The 25,901-nt window shown below is 41.8% G+C and overlaps 1 protein-coding gene across 3 annotated transcripts in view; it reads left to right on the top strand.

Moving 5' to 3' along the window:
* ITIH5 (inter-alpha-trypsin inhibitor heavy chain 5) overlaps positions 1-25,901 on the top strand; it is a 54,764-nt gene that overhangs the window by 26,615 nt on the left and 2,248 nt on the right. For all 3 annotated transcript variants that reach the window (XM_042466513.1, XM_042466514.1, XM_042466512.1), the window contains 7 exons: positions 1,105-1,221; positions 12,243-12,414; positions 15,596-15,905; positions 17,589-18,142; positions 20,206-20,265; positions 21,140-21,256; positions 25,434-25,811. In XM_042466513.1, the coding sequence (XP_042322447.1) occupies positions 1,105-1,221; positions 12,243-12,414; positions 15,596-15,905; positions 17,589-18,142; positions 20,206-20,265; positions 21,140-21,256; positions 25,434-25,811 (1,708 nt within the window). The remainder of the gene's footprint in view (positions 1-1,104; positions 1,222-12,242; positions 12,415-15,595; positions 15,906-17,588; positions 18,143-20,205; positions 20,266-21,139; positions 21,257-25,433; positions 25,812-25,901) is intronic.

Below are 25,901 nucleotides of genomic sequence, written 5' to 3'. Positions count from 1 at the left end.
TCCAGAACAGCCATTTTTGTATTTTTTAAACTTTCTTATATATTCTTTCCTTTTTATTTTTTAACAGCATTTTTATTAAAAACCATAATTGCACTTAAAAAAACCCAGACACACACAAATGCAATAGTGCATATTCCCAATCAGCTATGTATGCACCTCCCTTCATTAATGCAATCATGGCGAGAACGGGGGTTGTGTGATAAAATCCCATGGGCAGTGAAAGTGGAATCATAGCACTATAATTATGTAGTGTGAATAGGCTCTAGTTTCAGGACATGCTTGCTGAGATTCTGCATCGCACTAAAGAATAGTAAAATTTTCCCAGGTGCAATTCCAACTCATCACACCTTCCCTGCACACTTGACATATGTTTTTCCCTTCCTGGACATCTCTCCCCACAGCAGCCATTCAGTGACCAGTGGAGAACAGGGGAAGGATGAGGGGCAGCCAGCTGGCTCTATTCTGGCTCTGTTTTCTGCAGTTCCAGAGACTAGGACCTGGAATAATGGATTCAAACTGGGGAAAAGAGATCCCTCCTCAACCTTAGGAAGAACTTCCTGACAGTAAGAGATGTTCAACAGCGGAACACACTCATTTGGGTTGTGGTGGAGTCTCCTTATTTGGAGGGTTTCAAACAGAGACTGGATGTCCATCTGTCGGGGGTACTTTGATTGTGTGTTCCTGCGTAGCAGGAGGTTGGAATGGATGGTGCTTGTGGTCTCTACGATTCTATGATGTCTTGCTCCTGGACCTCTGGAAGATTCCTATGAAGTCTAGGAAGATGCCTCTTTCTTCATGAGGGTGGCTGCAGGAACAGAGCCAGCTGTCTGTCTGTCCGTCCATCTTTTTCTCATCCTCCTCTGACCATTGAATGGTTGTGGGGGAGACACATGGCCAGAAAACAAAGAAGTGGGTTGGGGTAATCCAGGTGCTAAATTCTTCCATCTGGCATGGCCAAAAAGTTACATATGTATGTATGCACACAGGTGTAAGCTTCAGTTACACCTCTTTATGTCACTTAGAGGATGCTCATCATAGGCTCCGAAGCTACAGTGACCTGACAGACATGACATGAGTCTGAACTTTTCCTTCTTGTCCCACCAGGTGTTGAACGGATACTTTGTGCACTGTTTTGCTCCCAAAGACCTCCCTCCGCTACCCAAGAATGTTGTGTTTGTGCTCGACACCAGCGCCTCCATGGTGGGATTGAAGTTGAGGCAGGTAAGGCAGGTCTCCTCCTCCCAAATCAGTCCCCCTTGGAAAAGAAAGCAAACATGATAACATGGGGCGTGTATGTGTTGATTGTCATAATAGTATTAGCCAGCTGTGGATTTGGGGCTAAGAGCTTGTTTTAACAGCTTACAACTCACATTGTAAGGTATTTATATTCTCTAACAAAGAAGTCTAGTGTTTTGCCAAATGACAAATCCCAGGATTTCATAGGATTCAGCCATGGCTGCTAAAGTGGGATCAAAGTGCTGTGTTCTGTTTTGTGAAATATACTTTTATTTATAGATATAGGAATCTTAGATGACAGTAATACAGCCTGTGGTGTGTCTTCCATGCAATCTGTAGCAGTGTGTTCAGTTCTGGGCACCTCATTTAAAGAAATCTATAGACAAGTTTGAGAGAGTTCAGAGAAGAGCAATGAAGATAATAAGAGACATGGAGAATAAAACATATAAGGGAAGGTTGAAGGAGTTGGACTTGTTGAGCTTGGTGAAGAGAAGACTTAGAGGTGGCATGATAGCACCCTTTGAATACTTCAAGAGCATCAGAGAGAGGAGAGGGCAGGCCTATTCTCTGTTGCCCCAAAGGATAGAATTAGCTCTAAGGGTTTGAAATCGCAAGAGGACAGATTTCGATTGAACTTTAAAAGGAACTTCTTAACAGTGAGAGCAATTTGGCAATGGAACCAATTGCCTAGAGAGGTGGTGGGGTCTCCTCCTCTGGAAGTCTTCAAAAAGAGGCTGGACAGATACCTGCCAGGGATGCTTTGGATGGAGATCCTGCAGTGGCCCTTGAGACCCCTCCCAACTCTTCTATTCTATGACTCCATGACTCTATGAATGGTGCTGTTTGGGTCTAATTTGTAGACACCCAAAGCGATGGGCCCACCATGGCACTATCCTTCTGTGATGGTGGTGGAATTACGTTTTCCTGTAAGGCTAGAGAGCATGCTGCTGGTAGGGTTTCTCCTTGCACCTAGGCTTTTGCTGAGGAGCAAGATATAAATGGGCCAAACAGCTACTGGGCAGAAGCAGTAGTGGCAGGAGGGTGATACTGGCAGAAGATTCCTTCAAGACAGTGCAGTGGCACCATAGCTAGTGCTTGTTAGTACTGAACAGAAGGAGGTACCAGCAAAGCACTTCTGAATGTCTTATACCAAGTAGACTCAGTGATAAGACAATCCAAAATGAAAGAAGAAATATTGCCAGAAGATGAGACTTTCAGATTGGAAGGTATTCAACCAGCTACTGAAGAAGAGCAGAGGACAATGTGTCTAATGACACAGTTGGACTCAAGCTGAAAGCACGTTTAGCTGATGACATGCTCAAAGGTGAAAGAAAAGTCCAAAGCTGCCCAATGCATGTAATACCAACATGGAATGTTGGAAGCATGAATTGGGGGAATTTAGACATTGTAAAACAAGAAAGTGAATGTATAAATATTATTATTATTAGTATAACTGTTGCAATATTTGAGGTGAGTGAGCTAAAGTGGATAGGAAGGGGACATTTCCAGTCAGATAATTAGACAGAGAACCAATGTGGTGTAGTGATTTGAACATGGAACTATGACACTGGAGAGTAGGGATTGAATCCCTGCTCTGCCATGGAAACAGACTGGGTGACTTTGAGATGGAGCCTCAGATGAAGGCAAAAGCAAACCCACTTTGAGCAAATCTTGCCTAGAAAACCCCATGACAGATTTGCCTTAGGGTTGCCATAAACTGGAAATGACTTAAAGGCACACAACAACAACAACTCAAGTCAAGAGGAGAAACCCTAGGGAGTAGGTTTACAAGCAATTAAGTATATTAAATTAAAATAATGTATGTGTGTGTGTGTGGAGGAGGAGATTTCCAGGATACAATCTCTGGATGCATTTGGAAACCTACTAAAGGTGATCATGAACTATCCAACAATCACACAGTGTTTTGCTCTGGAAATAAAAATCTAAGAAGAAATGTGATACCATTAATAATGAGGAGAGATGTAGCAGAGAAGACAGGATTCATTAGAAAAGACTATGGCCCTTGATAAGCTGGAAGGAAGTAGGAAAAGAGTTATACCACATTATAAGTGGAAAGATTCAGCCAAGGAAGGCATGGCTGCCCTGAGTTTGTAAGACCTGAGCAGGACCATTTATAACAAGATGACTTGAGGGTCTCTCATTCCTAGGATCAGCAGTATAAATTGAATCCAACTTCTCTCCATAAGCCAAAGCTTCCAAGAGTCTAGTTTCTTGGGTAGGGCAACATCATGCTGGGAAAGGAAGATTATGACTCTTTCCTGCCAGGATTTGGTGTGAACAGGCCAGCTCTATGGGTCATGGATTAACCTCTGCAAGGGGTTTTAGTTCCTCCTGATGAGGCCAGGATTATAAAGCATTAGCATTTTTGGCTCACCCTCAGCTCTAGGCTTCACAGTTAACTCTTGGAAACCTGCATAACAATTTCAGGACTACATTTAGCTCTCATTTGATTCAATGGGGCTTAAGTATATGAAACTGGGATGAGGCTGTGGGGTTTGAAGGGTGAAGAAGACAGATACAACATTGCTGGATTGCTTGGGTTGCCACTTTACCTTCTCTCTCATTCAAACAAAATACTGAGAGGGCATTTGCATGACAATGTATTATGTATTATTTAATGTTGTTCTTGTGCACCTTCAAGTCATTTCCTACTTATGGTGACCCTAAGGCCAGTGGCATCACTATGGTTGATGTCACTCCAGTGTGGTAACTCATGCTGTCACCTTCAGGCTGCCTGGTACACACACCAACCCCCTTCCTCCTCCAGCCAAGAGACCTCTGCCATGGCAAGGTGGGCTGCTACTGCCACCCAACAGTCCCTACTATAATAGCATAGGGCAGATATACTCAAATATAGGGTCTTACACCTCAGAGCTGGGAAAAGTTACTTCCCCAGATAAGCGCTCCCAGAATCCACCAGCCTTTATAACCATGACACATCCCAAAATGAGATGCTTTCTAAATGGTCCATTCTTGTACATGTAAAAAAGCATGGAAACTTGAAGTAGGCAGGTAGGAAAAACATCTTGAGCCTGCCTTGGTGATGATGCTACAGTGCCATATCCATATTGGTGTCAGCCAAGGGCTTAAATATTTCTGCCATTAAAGACAACTCCTGGGCCACAATGCCACGAGCAAAATATTCAGTACTTCTTTGTTCTGGCTTAATAAGTCACACTTTTTAAGCGTGGAATGTGCGGGAATAATTCTGTAGCAGTGGCCCATCCAGTGATGCCAAAACCCAGCAGGGGCTTCTCGATGTTTACTTAGGCTGAATAAAAGAGGACAGTGAGCATGTTCTGTTTGTGGTGGGGTGAGGAGAGGAGGACAATTTCCTTGCAATTGTTTCTACTCAGAAGGGCAGAAAAAAGAATGTGACATGGAGGTCCATGTTCAAACATCCTTTCCAGACTAGAACACACTTGCTGACCTGCCTCCCCACCCCCTCTCTCTCACTTCATCCTCCATCTTTTATCTTTTACCCTCCACCTGAAAAATATTTATCTCATTTTAGTGTATTTGTATATTAATGTTTTTAATTCTTCTTTTCTGGTTTAATCTCTTTTTAGGACTCGATGGTGTTTTTATGTTAGGGGTGAGGGTTGGGGATTTTGGAATTTTTAATGCATTTCTCATTTAATTGTATGTTATTTTACTGCTGTAGTCCGCTTGGATTCCCTTGAGATTAAGCAGAATGTTGTTGTTGTTGTTGTTGTTGTTGTTATTAAACATCCCAGTGGATCAGCATTAATTTTGGGGCAAGGATGCTGTGTATACCATGCCAGCTTGTGGAGGTGCCAGGGCACTTCTCCTACCCTCTCATTTTCCATGTCTTTTTCCTGCTACTTTCTCCAGTGAGAGCATGCTAGATTCTGCTTCTGCTTCATGACATCTTCTTTACTTGAAAAGCAGACAGAGGAGAGTTTGGAACTGTTGATATGGATCTTCAACTCAATTCCAACTTATGGTGACCTCGAAGGCTTTCATGGACGGCATCCATAGTTTTTTGTGGGTTTTTTGGGCTATGTGGCCATATTCTAGAAGAGTTTAGTCCTGACGTTTCTTCTAGCCATTGAAAGCCATAAACACTTCGACAACTTCAACAGGAAAGAAGAAACCCTTAAAGTAAATAAAGTTTGGCTACCAGTCCTGAAGAACACCAAAACCAGGACTCAGCAAATGCAAATGAGAAACCACTCAGGGTCAGAGGCTTTCCCAACAGAGGATGATCACCAATTAGCAGACACTAATCCTCTTTTGCATATCCTCCTACCCTGAGGAGGCCATCAACAACAGAACAATACACAGATTAACATGGGAGTATATACACACACGCACACTGCATACCCACTCTCTTCCAGGTCAGCATTCTCTGAAGATGCCAGCCACAGATGCCGGCAAAACGTCAGGAATAAACTCTTCTAGAACATGGCCACATAGCCTGAAAACCCCACAAACATTATGGTGACCTGCTCCCAGGTTTTTCTTGGTTCTTTGATTTCCAAGTGCAGGGGTGGTGGATCCTGCCCTACCCACAGGCAGGGTCCTCTGTCTATTGGATAAGGAAGATTAGTCTAATCTACACAAAAGGGCCAACTAGTTGCCTTTTGGGACACAATAGCAGAACATGACTGTAACAGCAGACTCATGTTCACGTTCCATAGATACTGTTATTGAGAGGCATGCTGGCTGTAAAACCAGAGATGACAAACAACTGTAGACAACGTTGTCTTCTGTGAGTTTACTTAATCCCTTTTTAAAACTGTATGAGTTGGCAGCAACCACTGTATCTTGTGGTAGCAAATTCCACAGTTTCATTATGTATTTAAGTCCTCCTCTTTATTTATCCCCTTTCTCTTACCAACCTGTTTCAATACAGGCCACCAGGTTCTGCTGTTAGAGGAGAAGGAGGCAAGGATTGCCCAGTCATATGCAAAAGGATCTTGTAGCCCCTTTGAAACTAACTGAGAGAAAGAAGTTGGTAGCATAAGCTTTCATAGGGTCTACTTCATGAGATGCATCTGAGTTGATGATATTGGATTAGCGGACCTTTGGTCTGAGATGATTCGGATTAAGGTTGCATCTTATTTTCCTAATACATATCAGGATCCAAGTGATGTTGCTTTCATGGTGCAATTGCCACTCACACAGCTAATTTTATCCTTTTAAATTACAACCCTTGGTGGGAAGAAAAGTCAGGATTGCGAATGTAGAGAGTGGTAATTATCTTTTTCCTCTGTCATAAAAATCATCCTTCCTCCTGCTGTGGAAGAACTGAAGAGGAACCTTCTTTTTGTACCAATGGAAACTTTTCTACCTTGGGGAAATAACACTTAGGGGCAGAGAGAAGAGATTATTTTTACTTGGATTGTGGCAAGGGAAAGGGTTGATCTCCTCCCCAGCAAATTTGCAATGGTCCTGATTTCCCCCAGCTGCTATTTACACACAAGACATGTTAACTGCAGTAACTGCTGGATGCCGTATTTTGTTTTTGCTGTCAGAAATTTTGTCATGTTTATTAGGAGAACCTTTAAGAAGTATTTTAAGGGCAGAAAGCAAAGGTAATGTATAGGCTTATCTCTATGGGAAGTTTCTGTGTTTTACAGAATAGGTAGATCCAGTTTCTATTACTTTCCAGGCATCGTTGATATGGGAAGCCAGAACAAAGCCTTATTATTGGAGGGCATAAAAGAGCTGCGTTTGCTTACATTTTACATGCTCTGTTGAAGGAAAAAGTGTGATTATCTGGATTGCAGGAGTTCAAGGAAAGGTTGAGGAATGTGATACAGGGTGAGAAATGCAGACTTCAGGTTTTTAAATGGGCAGAGGGCATGCCTCATAATGGACCACTTTAGATTCTTTGGTGTTATTAATAGGAGAGTTATTGATATTTGACATCTGAATACCAACTCCCTTTGTGCAAACTCGCCAACAATTTGCAGCAAAAAGAAACCAACAAAATCATTCAGAAGAACTTAGACCACCATTGCAGGCACAAAATGGAGAGCTTGCAGGAACCTTCAGCTGTCCGTGGGAAAATGTGACTTTTTAGCACCCAAATGAGCAATTTTCTCTCCAAGTAAGAATTTGAGTGAGAATGTTCCCTTGTTTGAGTTTCAGTTCATTTCAGTTCATCCCTGGTTTCAGTTCATTTCAGAGGTGGTCCATATTAAAGCCATAAATGGGGTTGGTGTTAGAGAACACTGATGGCCAATGACTTCTCTGTCAGTGAGAGTATTTAATAAGCATTTGAAGTTCAAATTAAACCCAGGGCAGATTCACCACCCCACTGGCATGGCAGGCAGTAGCTGCCACTGGTAGAAGGACTGAGAGTTCATCTGTTGGCCCCAACCACAAACTCATGCATTCACATGTATGTCTAAATGCTGCTTAGAGCTTTGGTTGAATTCATGAAGAGCATCAGATCCAGGACTGAGGGGCCCTTTGGTCAAGCTGCCTACTGTTGGCCACCCCTTCTCAGTGAATCTATGTTGTTGCTTATTCAAGGTCTAGTGGCAAATTTTTGCATGCAGACGTTCATAATGACAGTCCCCAAAGCCACGGCCCCTCCTCCAGAGATATACCCTCCAACATTTTACAGGTGAAAACCAGGACTTCTGTGACCAAGCAACATCAGCTTGTGGTCAAAATAGCAAAGAGGAAGAACAGACAAGGTAGGGCAGGCTGTAGTGGTTTGCTTTTGCCTGAGCCTATTTCGGAAGGCAAGACTCTACCTGCTCTTCCTTCTGCTGAATTAATTGAGTGCAAAGTCTGTTTGCACACTGAATTCAGTTTGCAACAATTAAATAAACTGAGGACAGAGGGGGGAAATGGAAGGAGGAGAGAGAAAATGGGACATTTTAAATTTTACTTTAAAATGGGACAATAGAGGATTAATCAGGGTGATCCCTCCCAATTTTGGGGGCTTCTGTAACCATGCTTAGAGTTTTTGCACTATCCATAATAAATTTCCTGTATTTTTTTCTTTTTTATATTACTGCAAGCATTCAGAGTTTCTAGTCCTGTTTTATAGCATTAAGCTCATAGTATTAGCCCACTGTATTCTACTATTTTACTGTAAATACCAACTTTTTTTACAAAAAATAAACTTGTCCAAACTTTGACAGTGATATTTGTGAGCAAAGGGCTATGGGGTTTGGCTCTTCTCAGAGAATGGTTGTGATAATAGTTACCCAGTACTCAAAAGAAAGTGGTCACTCTGATCTGAATGGAAATTATGAATTAATGGACGTAAGAAGGACACAAGAATGGAGCCATTGTGGCTGGCCTGTGACTTCACAGGAAGTTGTTATGTATGTGGAAGAACTAGGAAAGCTTGAACAGCTGAGTTCTTGTGTCTCTTTCAACTGGCTTGGCTTTCATAGGCATGGCATCCTTGGGTCTCACCCCTGGCCCACGCTGCACAACAAGTGAGAGATTGTGTGAGAGAAATGTCACCAAAGACACAGTTCCCGTCTGCAGAGATCTTGGCTGGCTGAAGGTCATCATGTCAGCCTCTGGGAAGGACCACATCAGTGTGGTCTAAGGGAGCAGCTGGAACTTGCTCCCTTAGAGTTCACCTGATTGTTTTTAGTCTTTCACATTTGAAGCCATTTCAATATGAGCAACCCAAGCAGGTCTATCAAAGGGAGGAACATAACAAAAAAAACTGGAAAGCATATATTCACAGTAGAAGAATGAAAGGAGACCAAAGCCCATGTGGACTATGTGATGGTCCCAAAACTTTTATTTCTTAAAAAGCAGTCTGCACTCTCCATCAAAGTGAACTTTCTGATACTCTAATACTCAGATGGTCCTTTTTGATTGGGAGTGCAGACTGCAACTGCAGAAATTTCTGCTAATAGCCTCTAAAAAAGACCAACCGGTGAAAGGCATGCAAGATTCACTCATGTAGTTACATAGTGGCTGTGCTATTCCATCCCTCTGTTGAGGACTCACTTGTCTGTCTCCCAGTATGCCTAGCTATCATCTGATTGTCCAGTAGGCAACGTACAGCAGCTAGTTCTGCAGTCCCAGGGAATCAAGTGCTGCACTGAAAGCACTGGCAAACAGTGATGCACTATCCAAAGACACACAACTGCATGGCTGGAGTCTCATTGGTTGGTCCTAAGTAGAGTAGAACCATTGAATCAGTTTTGGAAGAAGCCAGAAGGGGTATCTAGTCCAACTTCTTGCCATGCATATGTATACAACTAAAGCACCCCTAAAAGATGCCCATTCAACCTCTGTTAAATGACAACAAAAGAAAGTACAGCGCTATGAGGCAGTCTATTCCACTGCTAAACAACTTTAAGTGTAATCTCTGTTCTTGTAATTTGAATTAAATTCTTTAATACAGATTAAATTGATGGGGGATTAGGAATATACGAAGATGCTTTTTATTAAACTAGATTACCTGACTCATGTGGTATATGGAGCTTACTGTTATCCAAGTTAATTTCAAGCAGGAACTTAATTGCTGATACAGGTTGTGTTTTCCTTATACAAAATACTTGGAGCTAGAAGTGTTTGGATTTTGGATGTTTTCACATTTTAGAATATTTGCATATGCATAATGAGATATCTTGGAGATGAGACCTAAGTCTAAACATGAAATTCATTTATGTTTTGTATACACCTTACATACATAACCTCAAGGTAATTTTATGCATACTATTTTAAATAATATTGTGTATGAAATAAAGTTTGTGTACACTGAACCATCAAAAAGCAAAGGTGTCACTATCTCAGCCACCCCAGTATTTTGGATTTTGGAATTCCAGATAGGTGATACTCAATCTGTAGCAGTTTATAATTCCCAGACTACTAACAGGAGTCCTTCATAGTTCAATCTAGAGATGGTAGGTACTGAACCTGAGACCTCCTGCAAGCAAAACTTGCCATTCATCACTGAACTACAGAAAGTGTAAAGCAGGGTTTGTGTGTTTTGCCAAGCACAGTTTTCTAGTTCAATAGTTGTCCATGGCCAATCAGATATTAGACTTCTGCTTGCATCAGACTGCATCAGCATAGCCAATAATGATGACTTATGGGTTTGGAATGACTGCTGCCCTTTATATTAGAGGATCAGTGGATAAGCTCTGGTTCATTGGCTCTACTTTCAGAACTAACAGGAGCTGGGTCCATGTGAAAAGGAATTCCACTTACACAAACAAGAAATAGATATCCGTGTTGTACAATGGCCAAAAAAGTACAACCATATGTGTATGGAACCTATACATGTATTTGGCACTAATGAATTAGTCCCAGTGTTTCTTTGCCTGACTTGCTGTCTACTGTATCAAATGAGTGCTGGAAGGAAAATTAGGAGAGGAAAAATCCTTTGTCCTTGATATCCCTTGGATTTGACCAGAAGGCCACCAGCTGGGATATATATCCAGATTCCATTGCAATGTGTAATATGTTTCACCATGACAGCATCAGCTTCCAGGCGAGATCACAAGGGAAACTGAATAGAGACTACCGAGACCTTTGCAGATCCTCTTTCCAAACTGATCCTTACATCTGGAACCAAGAAAGCTTCAGTGTTTGCAGGATTGAAAGGGAAGGGAATCGGGACCTGGCACCACTTCTTTGGAAAGCAATGATATAAAATGTTGTTGACTTGACAAGAAAATGAAACAAGAAAATAAACAAGACAATTTTTTTAAGAAGAAAAAGTTCTTTACCAAAGTCTTCTGTGATCTAATGCCCTCCAGATGAATTGGACTAGGGGATACTTATCTTAGCACTAGAACATGTGAATATAGACATTGGGATTATTGTTGATCATAAATTAAACATGACCCAGTAGCTGATGCTGCAGCAAGGAAGGCAAATAATATTTTAACCTTCATTAACAGAATTATAATTTCCAAGTCAAGGAATAGCCTAAGCCATCTAAAAGCATTAAACAATGTAACGATTAAATTAAAACCATGCACCTATACAGAAATGAATAAAAAGCCATGTTTGAACTGTGCCAGAGTTTAAGCCACTGGTGGTGCTAATCAGGTCTCTAAAGAGCGACCATTCCAAAACTGGGGTGACACAGCACAGAAGGCCCTCTTCCACATTCTCACAAAAATGTGTGCCTCCCTTTGGAGGGACACAGAGGAGGCTCTTTTAGCAGGCCTCAGGCAGGAGAAAGTGACACTCCTATAGGGAGAGAGACACTCCTTCAAGTATCAAAGTTCCAGGCCACTTATGAGGCAACCTTAGGTATGCACCAGGGTACAATTGTCCACATGGGTGACTGAGATAGTGACACCTTTGCTTTCTGATGGTTCAGCATGCACAAATATTCTTTCACACACAAAATTATTAAAATACTATGCATAGTTGGCCCTCCGTATCCACTGATTCTGCATCCACGGATTCAACTATCCACATCTATAAATTTTTTTTTTAAAAAATCCCCAAAAGCAAACCTTGATTTTGCCATCTTATATAAAATATTTCAGATTTTGCCTTTTTCCTATGCCATGGTATATGAGGGACAGATTTTTGTTATCCTCATAGGGTCCTAAAACCAAACCCCAGGGAATACCAAGGGTACACTGTATAAAATTACCTTCAGACTATGTGTAAAGGTATATGTGAAGCATAAATGAATTTTGTGTTTAGAGTTGGGTCCCCTCTCCAAGATATATGGAAATATTCCAAAGTCCAAAAAAATCTGAAATCCAAAATACTTCTGGTCCCAAGCATTTTGGATAAGGGAGACTGAATCTGAACTTTATTCAAGGTCAGAATGACCTACTGTTAAATCTGTCCATTCCAGCTTTCCCTCTCTTTTGGAACTCACCTAGTTGGTGCAGTTTCTTCCTTGGTGGTTTCACACATATTCTGCCAAACTAGTAATTCACAAGGGTTACCCATTCACAGATGGGATTTGTCTCTTGGTGTTGCTGTCATAGAGCTCATTATCCAAAATACATGTATTCATCCCTTAGATGACCTTCCTCTTTGTCGTCTCATTTCAGACCAAAGAGGCCCTGTTTACCATTCTCCAGGATCTCAGATCTGAAGATCACTTCAACATTATTGGCTTTTCCAATCGGATCAAGATTTGGCAACATGACCAGCTGATGCCAGTGACTCCCAACAATATAAGAGATGCAAAAATCTACATCCACAACTTGTCACCTACTGGAGGTAATCTTGGTTCAAAGTTGGGGTGGGGGGTGGATAAGGTTCTCTGTTTTTTTCTGCTCACCTAAAACCCGCAGAATCTTGGAATCTTCTGTTTCGACAATGCAGCAGCTGCCTGTACAGGTGTCCTGCTCGGCTGCCCGGTGCATTTGTTCCCACTGTGAGTCACCCATTCTGAGGTCAAAATGAGGTGCCCAGCATGTGACTCTCACTGGGCACCTCATTCTGATCTCAGAAGCAAGTGACACACGGCAGCAGTGGACACGCTGGGTGGCCCAGTTGGACACCTGTGCAGACAGCTACTGTGATGTGGAAATGTAAGGTAAAAAGGGGGAAATTGGACAGCTACAGAGCTAGGATTCTCCAGGTTGCCTCTGGAATATCCTAGCCAGTGCAGACAAGGCCTAAGAGGGCAGACCTTGGAAAAGGTACTTTTTGGACTGCATCTCCCCAGGGATAATGGGAACTGAAATTTTAAAAAGTAGCTTTTCTGAGGTCTGCGAAAGGAACAGGAGCATTCTTTCCTTCCTTCTGAATTCAGCTTCTGTCAGTGTGAGGACAGCTCTACTGGGTCGGAATAAAGGCCCGTCTCAGAGTCAAAAGCTTTGAGGAGCCCTCAGCAAAGTGTCTTCTAATTGACTCCTGCCATGGGATTACCTGGTAGCAATGACAACACCAGCAGGCAGCAGTGGTGTCACTGGGATTGATATCACCTAGTGTGGTAATGCATGGTGACACCCTCTCCCGTTGATTTCCTCCTATATTACACCTCAGTAATGGTTTTTTAAAACCAATGCTACTTGTAAATCTTAATTCCCATATATCACTGAATGTCAAGGCAATAGTTTTGATATAAACAACTAGGAAAACTAAAATTACATCTTTAAATTACAATATCACACACAACCTAAATGTATTTATGTGTACATAGCTTCATGTGGTTAAAGTGAAAATTTGGTATGATGTGATGTTTTTAAAGAAAATTTAAAAAGAATCATAGAATCATAGACTCATAGAGTTGGAAGAGATCACAAGGGCCATCCAGTCCACATGCAGAAATTCACAAGCAAAGCACTTCCAACAGATGTTCATCTAACCTCTGTTTAAAAACCTCCAAAGAAAGAGACTCCGCCAGACCCCAAGGGAGTGTGTTCCACTGTCAAAGAGCTCTTACAGTCAGGAGGATCTGCCTAATTTTGAATATATATTTTTTAAATTAACTTTAAACTTCTTTCAATTAAAAAAATAAATTTTTAAAATGTTAAAAACCTGGGGCCTCTCCTTTCTTCTCCCACTGAACCTCACCCCACTCACACCATCTCTTCAGCATTTTAAAGGGACACATGCAAACACCACAACCTATTTCTCCCAAAAGGCAGATGTTTGGGGACCAGTGGTGTCACCCTCCTTAGGATGTCATCTGATGCAGTCTGTATCTCCCATACCCACCTAGTGATGCCCCTGGCAGGCAGTTGGCTTCTACCGCATTATTTCCCCACAATGTCCCAGTGTGTTTTTATGTTATAACATTTTGGGAAATAAAAAAAATGGCAGCATCCAGACATCCAGTCAAGAAAGATGTCACCACCAGTGGGCTTTTCTGCTAGGACTCCAGCTGTTGCCCTTGGGTGCTGGTGCCCACTCTCGTTCATCTATTAGAGCATCTCATTTCTTATAGTAGTGAAACAAACACCTCTGGGAAACACACAATACAGACATGAAGGCAGTACCTATATTCTGCAGTTATTCCCAGGCAACTGATACTGGAGGCTCATTGTTTGCAAGATGTAAGAAAAACACGGAGAGGACAACTCTATCTGTAGTGACTAGTCCTCATGATAGCTATGTCCAACTTCCATGTATGAGTATGGAAGTTGCATATAACTATTATGAGGATTTCTGGCAGCTGGAGTGTTTGTCTAACATCTCTTTCATGGATGTTCCCAGCTCAAAAACATAAAAATGAAAGAGAAGTTTGAAATGGCCTTTTTCCAGGAATGTAAGGAGAGAATTTCAGGTCTTTGATGGGAGCCTGGAGCCTGTGCAAATTGGCTTGCAAGAAGAGGGAATAATTTGGCCAACTTCAGAGCCAGAGGGAAGAGCAACGGTGGAATGGGATTGAATATTGACAAATGCACACTAGAAGATTAGTATCTGTCATGTTTTCAGGCATCTCTGGAGAATTGTGGGTTGCTCGATTTTAATTCCATTGAAATAAGCAATTCTGATGTTCTTGGATATTTCATCATTGCTGTGTTTAATGTCACAATATTTAGAGGGGAGCAGTATCAGAGGTCTAACTAAACTCTAAGTGACTAAAGAGATGCACAATTTCTGGCACTTTTCTCCAGTAACAAGTGAAAAAAATGGGCTGGGAGAGAGTAGGGGAGAGAGGCAGGTAGGCAGGCAGGCCCTCGTTTCCACTTCTGTAGGTGGGGACCCTTGCCCCTTCAGGTGTGGCTAGACTACAACTCCCATCAACCATGCTGGATGGGTCTGATGGGAAATGGAGGGTGTCAATGGAGGATGTCAGGTCTCCCATCCATGTGAGAAAACAACATGGCAACTTATATCTCGTGATTCCATGCTCCCTACAACAAAATGGAGAGAATGAGAAAACATACACAAATGGTGGGAAACCATTTGGGTGTGGGGTGGGAAAATGGATCCCCCCCCCGATTCCTTTGTGGGTCAGATGGCATGGTCACACCCATGATATCAACTGAAGCTGTGGGTAGAACTTGGCTTTGCTCCCTCTTCTGGTCCTTCCCTCTGTGTGTCTGACCTGTGTGTGTGTTATGTGAGAAAGACAGAGAGAGACTAAGAGTAGGGGAGAGAGAGAGAGAGAGAGAGAGAGCATCTGCTTACTGCCTAAAATGTCTCAGCACTAGGATTGATTACCTTTATTACCTGATTCCGTGTCTGTTAGCCTTTGCTGCTAATCTGCAAACATCTGTTCTGGTTCTACCCATCTATGTATGTTCCTGAAGCCTGTGCCCCTGTTGGGATTCTGTGAATTGTAGTCCCCAAAGGGAACTTTTCCAAGCTTGTTCCCACCCAAGGATCTAGTAGTTCAAGTAAAAATTGAACATTTTGACATTTTGAATCACTTGTCTTTTCCTCCAAACAAGAGGCTAATTCTATGGTTATTAACAAGAGGGTCCTTCTGTGGTTCTCTCTCTAGGCACAAATATTAACGGGGCCCTTCAAATCAGCACAAAAATACTCAGTGACTACATTGCCCAGAATGACATTGAACCACAAAGTGTCTCCTTGATTATCTTCCTGACGGATGGACGGCCCACAGCTGGGGAAACAGAGGCTGCCAGGATCATCAATAACACCAAGGAGGCCATCCGTAACAAGTTCTGCCTCTTCACAATTGGCATTGGCAATGACGTTGACTACAAATTGCTGGAGAGATTGGCACTTGAGAACTGCGGTATGATGCGGCGTGTACGGGAAGATGAGGATGCTGCAGCACAGCTCAAAGGGTTGGTAGGGAAGGATGCAATCTGCTTTTCATTCTTTATCATGTTGCTAGTCTTCTTGCTAAATTCAACCACTGAATTCTGTGGGAATGTTTTTGGAGTATAGATGCAATGAGAGAGTGATTATTTTGGGGGTGCGCTGGATGGTAACCTAGAAAATGTGGGTTCAAGAGCCATGATGGGATGGAAAAGGTGTTGGTGGCATTATCTGATTTGTTGGCTGGCATCCTGGATAGTGATTACATAGTAATCTACACTCAAGTTGCTACACAGTAGTTATGCTGTACCATTCTTCCCCTCTGAATAATGACATTGTGCAACTGATTGTGTATCTGCCAGTGCACCTTTTGTGCAGAGGGAAAGCACAGTGACTGCTTCTCCAATCCCAGTGGATAAAGTGGTACATCGAAGGCACTGCCAATATTTATGCACCATCCAAGAATCCATGTGCAGTTGCATGGCAGGGATCCTGTTAGTCGAACTTACAGTAGGCTCACTGAACCAATTGTTAGATGGTAAGTCAACACATTGGTAAGGGTTATTGATATACATGCATTCCACAATGATAAAATCAAAACAAAACAACTATACTGAGGAGAACCAGTATGGCATGGCAGTTTGAGTGCTAGACCAGGACTCTGGAGACCAAGGTTCAAAACCCATTTGACCATCGAAACCCACTGGGTTACCTTGGACAAGCCATACTCACCTAACCTCAGGGGAGGGCAATGGCAAACCCACTCTGAATAAGTTCTTTCCAAGAAAACCATAAGTCAGAAACAAATTGAAGGCACACGACAACAACAATACACATTATTACTCCAATTGAAACCTAGCCAAGATCTAGTGGGCTAGATGTTATCTTAGAATATGTGGATTCAATAACAATTGTTGAGATAATGGGGATGAATAGAACATGTGTTGGAAACATTGATCTTCATCCTGTTTGTGACATACACAAGCGTAAGTCCACCCTATGAGCCATCATGATGGAGCAGTTTGAGTGTTGGAAAACCTGTGATAGGGTCACTTTGGGATTGCCATATATTGGAAACAAATCAACAAGTCCAACTTAAGTTTGTGTATGTTTTTTTCATTTGTCGCAGAAGTTGGTGTTCCACCCTCTGCACTGATGCCCCACTCCCAGGGCATACAGTTTTGCTGAGATAATCATTCTGAATTGCCATTCTGTTACTGGTGGAGAATGCAGGAGATCAGCAAACTGTCTGGCTATTTCCTTTAGGAACTGCTAGGTTCTCCAACACAACTCTATGGTCAACCTCTGGCAGAGTTGTGCTGGAGGGCCTAGAGATTCCTACAGAGAAGATGTTAATCAAAACTGCAGATAATCAAATCACCAAAAGTCAAAGCCGCAAATGTGGAGGGCCAACTGTAGCACCTATCTATAAAAGCCTATCTAATCTACTCTGTACTAACTATGGAACGGCCAGTGGGGTTATCACAGCAAAATGATGAGTCCTAGGGGTGTTAAGCAGGGAGCCAGAGCAGACTTTCACCTGTGGAACTCTTGTTCTCAGTTGGACAATGTAGGCTCTTGGTCATTAGCCAATTTGTTGTGTACTGTAGGACTTTCTGTTTGCTTCCACTATGCTCTGCTTGTATATTTCTACTGGAGCTTAGCACTGTTTGGGAAAGTGAGACAAGTAACAAAATTTTCATACACAGATTCTATGATGAGATTGGCACACCTCTTCTTTCCGACATCCGGGTTGATTATCCAACCAGCAGCGTGGATCAGGTTACCCAGAACCTCTTCCCCAACTACTTCAATGGATCTGAAATCGTCATTGCTGGAAAACTCTTCAACAAGACCGCCAACAGCTTACATGTGGAAGTGACAGCCAGCAACAACGACAAATATGTCCTCCTGAAAACTGATGTGGCCATCAATCTCTCTGGCAAGAATCATATTGGTGGGGCTTCGAATGTTGGAGGCTCCACCAATGGTCAGAACTATGTGGAACGGGCTTGGAGCTACCTCACCATCAAGGAGCTGTTGACTTCCTGGCTAAAGAGTGATAACAGTGAGGAGAAGGAGTCTCTGAGAGAGAAAGCCAAGGAACTGGCCCTCATGTACCACTTTGTCACCCCCTTCACAATGTTGAAAATGAAGGAGCTTGCCCTTCAGGCAGAGCTCCCGAAGGAGATCTATGTTGGCCCATTGATGGAAGATGTTGGGGAGATTGTACAGGGGCTGCAAGGTCACCGAGCACCACCTGGTAAGGACAATTCATCTTTCCAAAGATGATGTTGTTAACAGATATCCTGGCAATGCTATGTGAACGCATTGCCCTAAATCAGGGTGGACAATTTTGTGCAGGCTGGGGGCCGATTCTCCCTCCAGACACCTCCCATGGGCTGCATTCCTCCCAGCAACCCCAAATGTCTTGTTTTCCTATGTGGTCCTTCCCAAAATGACAACAGAAGTGATGCTGTGAAAGGAAATGAAGACATCTGGGGCTGGTGTGGGGTTCTAAAGTTCTTGTAGAGGGTGAAATAGGAATATTTGGAGTGATTCTATGCATTTTGAGGAGCTTTCTGTGTGTGTTTGGGACAGGTCTTGTCTGAGAATCACACTATTCTTTTTTATTTTATTTTTAATATAAATTTATTAAGGTATTAAAAACATACATTCTGCATACATGATTCATACATATTTCATTATTACCCTTATATGTATATTAACTACAAAAGACAAATAATAACCATATTCTTACTCTTTAACTCCCCCCCCCCACTATACCTCGCATATCGGCTTTCTATATGTCATTAAACATTCTACAGTATGCTTTTTCAGCTATCTCATTTATTCCTCCTTCCTGCACTATATTTTGTCATTATCAGATTTCTCATACATCATTGTTATTAGTTTGGAGAGAGTGTCTATAGTTACCTCCTTAATCTCCTTAATATTCTCATTTGTTTTATGTTTATCTTCTGCTTTCCCAATACTACAAATATTCCTATCTCCACTTCAATTACATTTCCATACTTGCTTCTACTTTGTTCTGTATGCCTATATAATATATTTTACACTATTCTTTTTTAAATGTGGGGCTTTGGGGGAAGAGGGGTATACAGGGGTCACATAGGGAATCTGTGGGCCATGTGTGGCCTATGAGCTGCACTATGCCCACCTCTGGCCTAAATCCAGTTGCTACTCTCACCCAAAGTGAATCCATTGTACCAATGGTATTTTTTTCAAGAGCTGACACATCATTCAGCAAGGACATCCGTATGTCTGCTCTAGCTGGAAATAGCAGTTGTATTTCGGCCAGTGGTTCCCAACTTTTGGTCCTCCATTTGTTTTGGACTTCAGAACCCAGAAGTCCCAGTTAACTTGACCAACAGTCGGGAATGATGGGAGCTGAAGTCCAAAACATCTGGAGGACCAAAGGGTGGGAACCACTAACTTAGGCCATGAGTGGGAATCATGTGGCCCACTAGATGTTGTTGAACTACAGCTCCCAGCATCCCTTACACTTGGCTATGCAAGTGAACATTGCTAGGAGTTGCAGCCCAATAACACAATTACCACCCCGATTTAAGCCAATATTTGTATATAAACAAGCAAAAAAAAAACCACCCTTGATTTTATCGGTTAGTCTCAACCAGGCTAAACCCATTGACTCCATTTCTGAAGGGAATACACATAGGCCATTGATTCTAATTAGGACAGAGGAGTTGGGGAGAGCCAGAATGATGTAGTGGTTTGAGTGTTGGAATAGGACTCTGTCTAGGGTTCAAATCATCACTCAGTCTTGGTTAATGTTGGACAAGTCACACCCTTTCCACCTGAGAGGGGGGCAATGGCAAACCTCCTCTGCATAAATCTGACCTTTGAATTGTCTTAAAGCAGAAGCTCAGAGTTAAATGGCAATCCTTATAACAGGAGCCAAAATCATGCAGGCTTCCAGATGTTGGTCTGCATATCCCAACCGCATAGCCAGTGGTTATGAAACTTGCAGTCTGATAACTATTTCTTGAGGGCCACATGACTCCCACCCCACAACTGACATCAACAAAGCTGGAGATTAAATTCAGCTGTTTGACTAGTTGATGGGGAAACACAATGGAAGCCAAACTGATAGTGTTACTTAGTAGTTGGAAAAAGATGAACCCTTAACTGAAATGCAATGTCATGTGTAGGAAAGCTACTACTTCAACAGTACATGAGTGACTGCAGTTGTTTAGGAAAGGCAAAACAATAAGATGGTGGGATTAAATAACTATGATGTCGCTTATATGTAGCATCTTATTTTCCCCTTCCTGTTTTTCCTAGTATTAGATTCTGTTCCTGGAAGGCCAGAGAAACAAAGAACTAAAGTCACAAAAACATCAGGTAAGTGATCTACACCACCACAAACAGCAGCAGTAGCTGCTGGGTTTTCTTCCTAGTGTTCTGAGATTAAAATGGTCCACTTTTAGCTTTTCCCTCCAAAACACAAACTTAAGATGGTCAAACAGGATCCCATTAGTGGAGGGAAAGGGTTGCTGAGGGTTTTTAAACTTAAAAAGAGAAACAGAAAACCTGCCTAGAGGTGGCTTAAAGACTTTGGCTGGTGTCTTGTTAGTCAGTTCCATTGTGGTGTGTTTAATATTAAATATTTTTGAAATTTTTGTTTAAACATTTATTGTTTTATATATTATAGAGCCAACTGTGATTCTAAAAGTTTTAAAAGGTTTTAATAATTTCTGTAAAACTGTAATTTGATAGTTATAACCCATATATGGTTGTCACGAATAAACTGTACTGTACAGTATAATGTGGTAAATTAGACATATAACCCATGCCTGCCTTTTCTCCTCTCACACAGTGATTCATCACTTCCTACCCTGCTAATAATAATAATAATAATAATAATAATAATAATAATAATTTCTTTCCCGCTTCTCCTCAAGGCTCAAGGTGGTTATAAAATTGGGGATGATGATGGGATAGACTATCTTAGAAAAGATTAGCAGTATTGTAGATTGCAGGAACGTTGAATGGAAGTGCTGTGCACTGCAAAATTTTGTTAAAGTTTTCACCTATCTTATTATTGCTGTTTTGCATTCCAGGAAATCTAACCTCAAGAATTGATTTTTAAAAAGTTTTTGATGGAGGAGGGAGCCTGAGAAGAATCTCTATAGATTGATTGAGTGGCTAATATTATGTCTGTTAAGCTGTGGCAGCATTAATATTTTTCTCATTCTTTTTTCAAATGTCTCTTCAGCGGATGGCGATCCCCATTTTGTTGTTGACTTCCCCTTGAGCAAGCTGACGGTCTGCTTCAACATTGATGGGGAGCCAGGCGATATCCTCAGACTGGTTTCTGATCATAAGAACTCTGGTATGATGAGGAACTGTGGGTTGGGGGTGTTTGTTCGTTTATTTATATGTATTTATTTATTTCATCTTTATGCTGCCTTTCTTTCAGGTTGAGACCCAAGCTGGCTCCCAGAAAGAATCAATTTAAAAAACCTTCCCAATAAAATGTTAATAACAATTAAAATCACCACATAAAACAATATAAAATCATTTTAAAAACAAAGAAAGGTTTTAAGAAAAGAAAAAGAAAGCATCCCAATAAGAAGCTGCCCTGAAATTAAAAGCCTACTGAAATGAAAAGGTTTTTGCTTTCTGTTGAAAGGAAAGTAGGGAGGGTGCCAGCCTAGTCTCCTGCAGAGGGGAGTTCCAAAGGTTGGGAGCAGCCACTGAGAAGGTCCTGTCTCTCATGTCCCCGCCAAGTGGGGCTGTGATGGTGGTGGGTTCTTGCTGGTTCATATAGGGAGATACGGTCTTTCAGATAGTCTGGACCTAAGTTGAATTGTGGAAATGAACCAGTAGCCAGTGATGCCATTTCAACAAGGGAGTTACATGTTCCCTATAACTGGCCCTTCTGAGTTTGCCCCTCCAAAAAAGACCAGAAGCACTGGGGGTCTCTTCCAACTCTATGATTCTATTATTCTATGGAAGGTAAATGTGAAGCTATCTTAGAGTATGGTAGCATGGTACATAGTCATTTGAGTGTTGGACGAAGGCTCCAGGAGACCAGGGTTCAAATCCCCTCCCAGCCACAGAAAATCACTGGGTGATCAGGGGAAAGTTACACTCCCTCAGCCTCAGAGCAAACCTCCTTTGAAGAAATCTGGCCAAGAAAACCCCACGATAGGGTCACCATGAGATGGAGTCAACCTGATGGTACAACAGCCACACAGATGATGACTCTCAAAAGGATTTGAAGCAAAGGGCTGAAGCAAAACAAGAGAAGCGGATTTGTCCCCTGTGCAAACAGCCAAACACCAGCCTCTTCAGCTTCTACCCCATTCCCATTTACCATTAACCATGGAAGAGAAGATATTTGGGCATGAATTGATGCTTCTAAATCCCCACTATACTATCTATAGGTCCATTGGAGAGGCTGTCATTTTGATAGGGCTTCTGCAAAGGGCCTAAATACTCTAAAGGCACCAGATCCCATCTGATCTTGCAAGATAAGTAGGGTTACCTCTGGTTAGTACTTGGATGGGAGACTGCCAGCAAATTCCAGGTACTGTAGACTATATTTCAGAGAAAGGCACTGGCAAAACCACCTCCAAGCATCCTTGCTCAAGAAAACCCTATGAAATGCATGGGACTGCCATAAGTCAACAGGGGATTTGAAGGGACACACACACACACACACACTGAATGGCACGGTCCTGACCCAGTCCCCCCCCCCCAGCAGTTGCTTTTTGCAGATGAAAATGATGAGAAGTTCCACTTATAAACCTAGTAATATCTGACATGGTATAGTTTGCCTCCAGAATCAAATTAAATTAAATGGATCACGGGAGGTATTGGATTAAAAAAGTTTCCATCCTCGTGGGTAGGGGTTTCTAGACTTTCTGATCTCTCCTGGAATTCCTAAGCAGCTGTGATTTGTAAGAAGATTACTCCTGAGACAGTAAAGCTCCCAACTGACTGGGAAGAGAAAAACCATGGAAAGCATCAAGACTATGCAATAGTTTTGTAAAGAAGAAGGAAAACATATTTGTTAAAGAGAGTATTATATAATATGGACCTCTTCTAGTGTTTCTGCTCTATTATTATTTCTCTTCTACTTTTCTTGTTCTTACTTCAGTTTATACCCATTGTACAAATAAGTAGTATGTATTAGTATTATTTATACCCAGGGAAGTTAAAAATTTGTTTCAGGGTTCTTTAGATGTTGTTGGATTGCAACCCCCAGCAGTGCTAGCCAGTATACCCCAAGGTGAAAAATGCTGGGAATTCCATTACTTCTGAAGAGCTACATGATCCCCACCTCTGAGCCGCATAAAACCACATAGTTAAAACCCCAAATTACAAACAACTAAATGCATTATGTATGTTTGCTAAAATGCGATACAACTAATGCAAACAAGATGCAGTGAAAGACAAACCAACACTAGGTTAATCTGAAAGCTTGTAAAAATAAGTTTTTAGCTGGGACCTGAAAGAGAAAAGTGTGATTAGGCATGATTCAGATCTGTTCTCCCTCGCAGTGACCGCCTGCTGTCCTGCTACAATCGCACTAGTTTAAGAATGGAAGCATACACTTTGCCATCAGTTCTTCCATTCTTAAACTAGTGAGATTGTGGCAGGATAGCAGGCTGGTGTTTTAAAGTCCACAGTTCAAGGCTCAGTAAAAGCCAAACTATATGCAAAAGAAATTGGTTTTTCTTGGCTTTTCTCCACCTCCTTTGGGACTGGCTCCAGTCCAGCTGAAATTATCCACACAGCCTTCTGATGCTTTATCTCTAGAAAAAGATTGCTGACAGGGTGTGTAATAAAAATGTGTAATTCCAGTTTTAGATGTTTCTAATAGGCCTTTGGGCACGTAGCCAACATTGCTACTTTTAAACTGCAACCCGCTTTTGACTGGCATTTTCTGGTTTTAAGAATCGTTTATATGAAATATTAAAAAATAATGCAAATTCACACAACAAGAATGGGTGCAGAGGTAAAGAGACATACCTGTGGAGTCTGGAAGTGCTGAGTTTATATTTTACCTCCAAAATATATTGATTTAGAACTGTTTCTAATGATGCTCATATTGTACAACAGCTTTGCTTCATTCACAGAATTTTAAAAGGAGTCTGGGTGTAATAATGCTGGGGAAAATGTATATCCCTGTGAAAAGTGGAAGGTAGTGGAAAAATAGGAACACCACTTATAGCCCTGAGTTTGTAAGACCTGGGGAGGGCAGTTGATCTTGGGATCTTGGAGGTCTCTTATTCATAGGGTGGCCAAAAATCAGTGTCAACGTGATGGTAAATAGCAAAAGCAATAATAATAGATGCCACTGGCAGCTTACACATTCCCATATAATTTAAAGATTTTTTTAGAGCCAGGAGAGAAAATGCTGCCCAGTGCCTTTCAACTGATAGCACTAGGGGTGCATCTGCACTGTAGAAACACTGTAGATTCCATCCTATGGAATCCTGGGAGCTGTAGCTTTACAAAGTCTTCAGCCTTCTCTGCCAAAGACTGCTGGTGCCTCACAAAATGACAAATTCCAGGATTTCATAGGATGGAGTCATGGCAATTAAAGTGGTGTCAAACTGCATTATTTCCGCATAGGTCTGACTGGAATGTAACTTGGAAAATATACTTTTGGGAGTTAATATTCCCCCGTTGATTGAGGATTCTGGAAATAGGAGTCAAAAATGTAATATTCCCAAGTTCTAGTATCCTTATGGCCTTAATGTACTGCTCTCTTTCAGAAGTAAATAAAACCTTTTGGCAGCAAAGCAAATTAGGGAATGCAAAAGGAGCCTTGGAAGCCAAGATATAAAGAGGATGCATAGAAGTTAAGAAAAAGGAAACGTAAACCTTTACACCTGCCTGCCACTGCTTTCCCTGTACCTTTCATACAGCCAAGATTTCCAGATGCTTTTGTCCTCCACAGCTCTGGTAGTTCCAGACCCTTGCTCCCTCCTTCAGTTGTAATATGGAGATACTTGAGTCTGATCTACCTGACAAGATTGTTTTGAAGCAGGACTGAGCAACCTTTGGCATTCTAGATGTTTTAGACTACAGTTACCATAATAGATTACCATTGATCGTGCTTGCTGGGACTGATGGGAAACAAACTGAGGTACTGGCGGATGAGAAGTGGTAATATGCATAATAAAAGAACACTAGGTTGGGACTACCAAGCAAGTTGAGTTTATGTATTTATAAAACCCCAGCCATGTTTTTTCCAGAGAGACAATAATCATGTAATACTCAGAATTCTAGTAGCAAAGCATGTTAGCAAACCATGTCAGAAGCTCTGCCCATGAACTCTGGGCATCGTGGTGAATATTCTTCAGGTTTTGGCTCCACAGTCATGGGGACTAACTATTGTCTCTTAAAATAAAATAATGTGATTCTCTTTATCCCAAAACTTTATCCTAGATTCCATGCAAAATTTATCAAACAAATATCATGCAAGGTACTTCTCAGCACAAGATCTAAACCTAAACGTTTCATTTCTTGCTTATTCTTCCTTTCCCTTTAAGGGGTGACTGTGAATGGCCAGCTAATAGGTGCTCCTGCTCCACGCCACGGCCATAAGAAACAGAGGACCTACTTTAGAAGCATCACTATTCTCAGTAACAAACCAGAGAGATCATATCTGGAGGTTACACCCACAAAGGTTATTTTGGACGATGGAAAGAGACTTATCTTGCCTTGTGACCGCACTGCTATGTTGGCAAGCAAGAACCTAGAGGTCTCCATATTTGCCCGTTCCAATGTCACTGTGGTCCTCCGGGGCACTATTGGCTTTGTCATTCTGATCCACCATTACAAGAACCCCGCTCCATACCAGAAGGATCATTTGGGATTCTACATCTCCAACAGCAAAGGCCTTTCTGCACATTCTCACGGCCTACTAGGTAAGGAGGAGATGCTTTTGGTTTCTAGGAATGTGTGAAGGAGCTTTAGGGTGCTTCTACGCTGTAGAAATAATGCAGTTTGACAGTACT

Source organism: Sceloporus undulatus, chromosome 5 (genome assembly GCF_019175285.1).
Source record: "Sceloporus undulatus isolate JIND9_A2432 ecotype Alabama chromosome 5, SceUnd_v1.1, whole genome shotgun sequence".
Taxonomy (NCBI): domain Eukaryota; kingdom Metazoa; phylum Chordata; class Lepidosauria; order Squamata; family Phrynosomatidae; genus Sceloporus; species Sceloporus undulatus.
This window is presented reverse-complemented; position numbering and strand designations above follow the sequence as displayed.